Source organism: Conger conger, chromosome 7 (assembly GCF_963514075.1).
Source record: "Conger conger chromosome 7, fConCon1.1, whole genome shotgun sequence".
Lineage (NCBI taxonomy): Eukaryota > Metazoa > Chordata > Actinopteri > Anguilliformes > Congridae > Conger > Conger conger.
Window position 1 is genome coordinate 58,786,905 of NC_083766.1, and position 8,058 is coordinate 58,794,962.

The 8,058-nt window shown below is 48.9% G+C and overlaps 1 protein-coding gene across 1 annotated transcript in view; it reads left to right on the top strand.

The window, feature by feature from the left end:
• Positions 1 to 6,305, top strand: part of katnal1 (katanin p60 subunit A-like 1) — a 21,794-nt gene extending 15,489 nt beyond the window's left edge. Inside the window, exons 10-11 of the mRNA XM_061249069.1 lie at positions 1,223 to 1,349; positions 5,485 to 6,305. Coding sequence (XP_061105053.1) covers positions 1,223 to 1,349; positions 5,485 to 5,683 — 326 coding nt within the window. The 3' untranslated portion in view covers positions 5,684 to 6,305. The remainder of the gene's footprint in view (positions 1 to 1,222; positions 1,350 to 5,484) is intronic.
• The last annotated feature ends 1,753 nt before the right edge of the window (positions 6,306 to 8,058 follow it).

Below are 8,058 nucleotides of genomic sequence, written 5' to 3' on the forward strand. Positions count from 1 at the left end.
CCCCCTACAGCACTGACCTTCCACACTGCTCTCTAACCCCCTACAGCACTGACCTTCCACACCACACTGCTCTCTAACCCCCTACAGCACTGACCTTCCACACTGCTCTCTAACCCCCTACAGCACTGACCTTCCACACTGCTCTCTAACCCCCTACAGCACTGACCTTCCACACTGCTCTCTAACCCCCTACAGCACTGACCTTCCACACTGCTCTCTAACCCCCTACAGCACTGACCTTCCACACTGCTCTCTCACCCTACATCACTGACCTTCCACACTGCTCTCTAACCCCCTACAGCACTGACCTTCCACACTGCTCTCTAACCCTACAGCACTGACCTTCCACACTGCTCTCTAACCCCCTACAGCACTGACCTTCCACACTGCTCTCTAACCCTACAGCACTGACCTTCCACACTGCTCTCTAACCCCCTACAGCACTGACCTTCCACACTGCTCTCTAACCCCCTACAGCACTGACCTTCCACACCACACTGCTCTCTAACCCCCTACAGCACTGACCTTCCACACTGCTCTCTAACCCCCTACAGCACTGACCTTCCACACTGCTCTCTAACCCCCTACAGCACTGACCTTCCACACTGCTCTCTAACCCCCTACAGCACTGACCTTCCACACCACACTGCTCTCCCCCTACAGCACTGACCTTCCACACTGCTCTCTAACCCCCTACAGCACTGACCTTCCACACTGCTCTCTAACCCCCTACAGCACTGACCTTCCACACTGCTCTCTAACCACCTACAGCACTGACCTTCCACACTGCTCTCTAACCCCCTACAGCACTGACCTTCCACACTGCTCTCTAACCCCCTACAGCACTGACCTTCCACACTGCTCTCTAACCCCCTACAGCACTGACCTTCCACACTGCTCTCTAACCCCCTCCAGCAGTCACCTCCATTCCCAAAGCAGCGTTACTGATTACTGTAAGAGATTACATTATTGCCATTTGGCATATGCTCTTATCCAGAGCAATGCACTACAAAGTGCATAACCAGAACCAGGAACAAGTGTGCTGAAAGACCCTAGAGGGAAGTACAGTCTCAAGTGCTAAGAGTACAACAAAGATAAGGACTAAGGACTAATAATAATAACGCAAGGATAAAGATAAAGGTCTGATAATTAGCTGGATTACTGCGCTGAGTAAACTCTGGACCCTGCCCAAATCTCATGGCCCTGTCGCCCCGCTCCACAGCCCAGGGCCGCGCGGAGCTGCTGAGGATTAACCTGCGGGAGGTGGACGTGGCGCCCGACGTGGACCTGGCTCTCATCGCCGAGAAGATCCAGGGATACTCCGGGGCGGACATCACCAACGTCTGCAGGTCTGTAGCACTCCAGCCCTGGAGCTCAACGGCCTTCCGTTCCTTTCTGCTGAACCAGCACCCAGTTCAGGCTCCAGTGAACCAGTGACCCCGCTAACCATCGGATGTCTGAGAAACGTATCCTTCCACACCTGGAGTTTGAGATCCTTCCTCCAGGGCGGGGGTCCTAAACTCCAGGCCGGAAAGGCTGTGGCATGGGTGGGCAATTCCGGTCCTGGAGGGCCGGTGTGTATGCAGGTTTTTGTTTCCACCAATTACTCTGGCTAAATGAGCTAATTGGCCGTATACACCAACACTAGATCCCTCAGTAAAACCATATCATACAGGGACACAAGAACAGTCTTTGACTGGCATTAATGCCTTCATCAAGGAATGTAGCTAAAATGTCAGATGATGACATAAATGTTAGAACCAATTAAGTAATTAAGACCAGCAGTTGGCATGAAAACCAGAAACAGATAAGGCCCTCGTTGCCCACCTCTGGGCTGTAGTCTCTGCTGGTTTCTGTGATTTCAAAAAGCAGGCAGTTTAGATCATGGAAACACTGTGTACACTCTTTTGTGACTTAAATGAAGCACTTAAGCGCAGGAACGCATCCAAAGCCAGTGGAGACAGCGGCTCTCCAGGATCTGAGTTTGAGATCCCAGCTCGAGAGCGTTTGAAAATAGCAGTTAGTTCCCTTGACTGGTGTCCTGCAATCTGATTGATTCTAGCAAGGCTTATGTCATTTGCCAGTGATCGTGTTGACTTGAATCGCCGGGTCTGATTGGATCCCAGCCTACACAAGATCACAGTTCAGCGGTGAAGCTGGGAAAACATTAATATCACCCTGATCGTGTTCATAATGTCGTAGGGTTATGAGCCTTGACAGGTGGAAAGTTCACAGGTCAGAATAATAAATTTAAAAAATTAAAATAAAATAATAATTGAAGGTTTGACCATGTGTTTCTTACACCATACAATTTTTTTTTTTACTTTTTCCACCTCTGGGCTTGCCAGCAACAACCCCAACCCCCTGCACAGGCGTGATATTCTGTGTGTGTGTGTGTGTACATACCCGAGAGGTGCAGTTTCACATTAACCATGGCGACTACCCAAAACAGACAGAGTCCCTGCGCTGACGACGCAAAGACAAGAACAATCGCCTTGGCCTGTGTTACGTTTACTGAACCGAGAAGTTCTTTAATCTGTCTCCGTCTTTTAAGTTTGATTTGTTGCCCCTCGGACACTGCGGCCCTTTTAGAAGCCGTAAATAGACTATTCGCCGTCTGTGCACAAGAAGCCATCACTGAGGACGTCGCTTGTAATGAAGTTACATCAGCTTTCGCGAACCATTTCTCACAAGTGCAAAAAGAAAAACTTAGCTCAAGATAGATCTTTTTTTAGCTGAGAGCTGATCAAATTCATAAACTCGACAGCTCTATTTAGGAATCCATAGCCATTCCAGTCAGAAGGCGACATGCGACATGGTACAGTCAATCATTGCTGTGATATTCAGTAATACCGAAACAGAGAATGTTTCTGCCCCACATTGCTAGTCCCCGGGTGTTTTGTTGTCTTAACAGAAACCCCGAGTGGAGATGAAACGACTTTCTGAAATCCTTTTAAAACTTTTTTTCGGTTGGGAAACCACGGTTCATTTCACTCCTGTGGCAGCAACGGCGCTCTTTTTCATCCGGCTGTAATTAAGCATTCATCCCGCTTAGCTCATTGATTTCGAATGAGTTTCGGGAGCTTTGTTTGTCTGCGCAATTGGCCGACTCGTTGCGGCGGAGGAGCGTGAAGTTCACCGACTCTGATTAGTTAGCGGTAGCCCGTCAGTCTCGCAGCGGCTGCTTGTCATTTCCGCGGCGCTAGATAATTTCGCGAACTGAAAACTGTCCGTCTCCACGCGTGTCTCGTTTACACAGGGACCCCGGGTACGCAAACACCTTTGATTGTTTGCCAATTTTGCACCCGTCGAATTGAACCAGAAACCAGAGAGCGTATCGCCGAGAGACATTTTTCTAAATTGGTGATCGGCTGGGCTGTGGGGTAGAATCGGAAATGTTCCTTTGCTCGAACACAGTGAGGTGATGCACGTGAAGGCGACCACATTCTTTACTGTGGTCAGGGCGCGGTGGCGGGTTGCTTTTGAAGCCGCGTCATGTAGTCTGTGAGCATACCGCAATGTGAACATGACAAATTATTCACCAAATCAGTTAACACAAAGGCAAAGGTTGTTCTATATGAGACAAACGGTTTTGGGCTAAAATACGGAATGTCTCAGCTAATATGGGACTGATGACAACCCCACTGCGGTCTAGTGTATGACAAAAGTTAGTACCAGTTTGTATGTTGTTTTTTCAACACTTCTAATCCCTAACATGTACTGACATGCGCCGGACTGAATATCAGTGGTGATTCTCAGTGTCACAATTCTAATGAAACAAATGTAGCCATTCATGTTCTCAATAGTAAATCACCACAACAGAGAGATGATGGAATGATGATAGTTTGGTTTAACCAAACTATATGTACTATATGTGCTATATGTGTATGTGCTGTGTGCACTTGATAGCTGTATCCCAACTGACACTCACGGATTCCAAGATGCTGGGGAATATTCCGGTTAGATTCCCATTTGATTTTGACAAGCAGTGTGAAATAAGTCCACGTGGAATCTTTGCACATTTCCAAACGTGTTTTCAAACCTGAAGACAAAGGCTCGTCACAAAAGAGGGTTTCTCCGGGTCAGGTGAGCTTGGTGAAAAGCAGTAGCCGTGTCTGTGGAGTGTGCCAGCAGATTATCCGGATTTTACCGAACGTCCCGGGAATAAAGTGGACAGCTGTCCGCTGATTAGCCGGATATGTGACACGTTCAGTGGAAGACTTCACAAAATCACCTTTTCACTCAACCGTGTTTTTTTTGTTTTTTTTCCCCCCATCGTAGCAGCTGTGACTGTTTCTTCAGCTTAGCCGTGTTGAGCCGTGGCTGTTTGATAGCCGTTATGCTAAATTCCTGCAGATGCTCTTCCTGTTTGCTCTAGCCAATTGGCATAGACCAGAAGTGTCAGACTCCAGTCCTGAAGGACCACCGCGTGAAAAGCAGGATTCTAGTTTCCGTGCTTAAGTCAGGGATGGGCGAGGTGGGCCGTATATTCTTCTGGATTTCAGACCGACTTTTGCTCTTAATTATTTAATTAGCGCACTCGATTACATGATCTGTCATTCATAGCCATATTCCGTGATATAAACAACAGCTGATAAATGTTCTAATTCACAAGTGAATCGGTCATGGTGCATTTGGCTAATTAGCTGATTGAGTCAGAGTAACTGGTGGCAACAAAATCCTGCATACACACCGGCCCTCCAGGACTGGAGTTAAACCTGCAGACACACCGGCCCTCCAGGACTGGAGTTAAACCTGCAGACACTGCGGCCCTCCAGGACTGGAGTTAAACCTGCAGACACTGCAGCCCTCCAGGACTGGAGTTAAACCTGCAGACACTGCGGCCCTCCAGGACTGGAGTTAAACCTGCAGACACTGCGGTTCTCCAGGACTGGAGTTAAACCTGCAGACACTGCGGTTCTCCAGGACTGGAGTTAAACCTGCAGACACTGCGGCCCTCCAGGACTGGAGTTAAACCTGCAGACACTGCGGCCCTCCAGGACTGGAGTTAAACCTGCAGACACTGCGGCCCTCCAGTACTGGAGTTAAACCTGCAGACACTGCGGCCCTCCAGGACTGGAGTTAAAGGGCCGAACAGCTGATCTTATCGCGGATCTTATCATGGCTACACCAGGACTTGAACCTCCATCTCCCAGGTCCCATTACATTGCATTTTATTTAGCAGACTCTTTTATCCAAAGCCACATACAAAACAGGCCATATCAAGATCATAGAACAAACAAACAACCAAACACACCAGATAAGGTGCACTTCACATACGATCGGTTGTAAAGCCATGAACATAAGTCTAGTACACAAGGTAGACAGGCCAAGGCTGTACGTACCATAACGAGACATCCACAACTTCAAATTAGTCGTGTCCCAGTCATGTACCTTAGCCACCAGGTTACCGGCCGTGTTCAGATTCCTGCTGTCTAGGTGTTGGTTGCTATAGCAGCAGACTGACCCCCCCTCTGTGCGCAGGGACGCCTCCATGATGGCGATGAGGCGGCGCATCCAGGGCCTGAGTCCGGAGGAGATCCGGGCGCTGTCCAAGGAAGAGCTGCAGATGCCCGTCACCATGGAGGACTTCGAGCTCACGCTCACCAAGATCTCCAAGTCCGTCTCCGCCGCCGACCTGGAGAAGTACGAGTCCTGGATGGCCGAGTTCGGGTCCGTGTAGCGGGGAAGCCGGGACCGGGGACCGGGGACCGGGTCTCCTCCCGCGGAACGTCCCGGAATCTCGTCTTTCTCCAGCCCCGGGAGCTGCCCTGCGCGACAGCCTCCGTTATTACTTGAAAAAAAAAAAAGATGTCATCTTTGTGTTCTCTAATACAGACTAACATTTTGGGGGAAATTCACAAAGGGTCTTGAGGCCTGATGTGTTGTGTGTGAATGATTTTGCTTGGGTGGGATTTTTTTTGTTTGTTGTTGTATTGTTTTTAGCGGTCTCTGGAGAGGAACGAGGCGATTTTTGGCACCTTTCACTTCAAAGTCTCTGGAAATGCACTCGTAACTTATTTGAGCACTGGACAACCTGAGACACGACGGTAGTGAGTCGTGTTTCCGATTCCTTCATTTTTTATTCGGTTGTTGTTGTTGTATGGATTATCTGTGGTTGTTTTATTTGTGTTGAATGTCTGACAACACCAGCAGAATGCAGAGACGATGGCCAGACAGAGGCCTTTGAAAATGGAGCGGAAAAGAAAATTATCTTTTCGGCGATTGCACTGTGTGCCCCTTGTACGCTTCGTCTCTGAATGTCATTAACGATAATAAAACACAAACGGATTGTACAGAGCAAACACAGGCACGCGGCGTGGCCTAATCTGCGTTTTGTGTTTTTAAAAAGTCGATAACGCTCCGCCCTGGAGTACTTCCCTCCCCTGTGATTGGGGGACAGAAGTCTGAATGGTCGGATACTGGTTCTGATGTAATCGGCGTGATCAGGAGCCCCAGCGTCCTCACGAGCTGTGCCCCTTCCATCGCCTCCATTGAAACGGGCGATTTGTGAGCTTGTGAAGGGAGGATGGCTTCTTCCGCGTCCCTCAGAGTTACTGAGAGTGTCCGCTGGGAGAAGGGGGGGGGGGGGTGTCTTAACTCTAGTGTGAGTTTGAATTACAAGTGGGAGTACCGTAACTATTGGAAAAAAGACTCGGGAGAACACAAACCTGGTCCTGAAATGTCCGTGGAAATCCACAGAAGTGTTCGCAGCCTAAAGTACCGGGAGAGGCCCGGGACGGGGTAACTGTCTCGCTATCCCCGGACGGCTGGGTGACCTGTCCTGGTGAGGCGGTTTGTCAGTGGGTCAGCCCCACAGCCTGGCAGTAAATCCAGACCCTGCCAATACCGGCTGTCCCAACAGCACCCAGGGGACGGGCGTACCAAATCTCACTGTGTCTTTCTCACTGTGATGTCACTTCCTGTCCGGTCTCGTCAATGTCAGTGTGCTGATAGCACTAACTGAAGGGCTGCTCGCTGGTCTGTACATTAACTCCACTGACAGCGTTAACTGATGGGCTATCTCGCCGGTCTGTACATTAAGTCCACTGATAGCACTAACTGAAGGGCAGCTCGCTAGTCTGTACATTAACTCCACTGATAGCACTAACTGATGGACCATCTCACTAGTCTGTACATTAACTCCACTGATAGCACTAACTGATGGACCATCTCACTAGTCTGTACATTAACTCCACTGATAGCACTAACTGATGGACCATCTCACCGGTCTGTACATTAACTCCACTGATAGCACTAACTGATGGACCATCTCACCGGTCTGTACATTAACTCCACTGATAGCACTAACTGAAGGGCAGCTCGCCGGTCTGTACATTAACTCCACTGATTGCGTTAACTGATAGGGCAGCTCGCTGGTCTGTACATTAACTCCACTGACAGCGCTAAATGAAGCGCCATCTCGCTGGTCTGTACATTCATTCCGCTGTCAGAAATCATCAGTCCCCCAGGATTGACGCGAGTGCCTTTGGCGGACGCAAAATAGTTTTAGTGATTCAGCTAAAAATGTCTGCCAGCATCACCCTGACTGTGGTACCGAAAATAAATAAATAAAAAATCCGTCCTTGAAAATTCATACATTTACCCTTAAAATGTCAGTGAGATGCCACGGGTAATATAGAGCTGATGTGAGGGGGAACCCAAACTGAGACGAGACTCGAGTGGAATCCTCAGTAACGCGCGTCATCGCGCGCGCTGAGTCAGGGCGTCGGCTTGGCCAATGAGAGGCAAGGAAGGGAAGAAAGAGAGAAGCCAAGCTTCAGCTATCCGCTGGAAAAGAGGTGTGCTCGCTAAACTAGCTGTTTATGATCGATGTCCTTTGGGGTGGTGAAGCAGGATAGAGTTTGTTCTTATTGTTAAACTAGCTGTTTATGATCGATGTCCTTTGGGTTGGTGAAGCAGGATAGAGTTTGTTCTTATTGCTAAACTAGCTGTTTATGATAAATGTCCTTTGGGCTGGTGAAGCAGGATAGAGTTTGTTCTTATTGCTAAACTAGCTGTTTATGATAGATGTCCTTTGGGTTGGTGAAGCAGGAT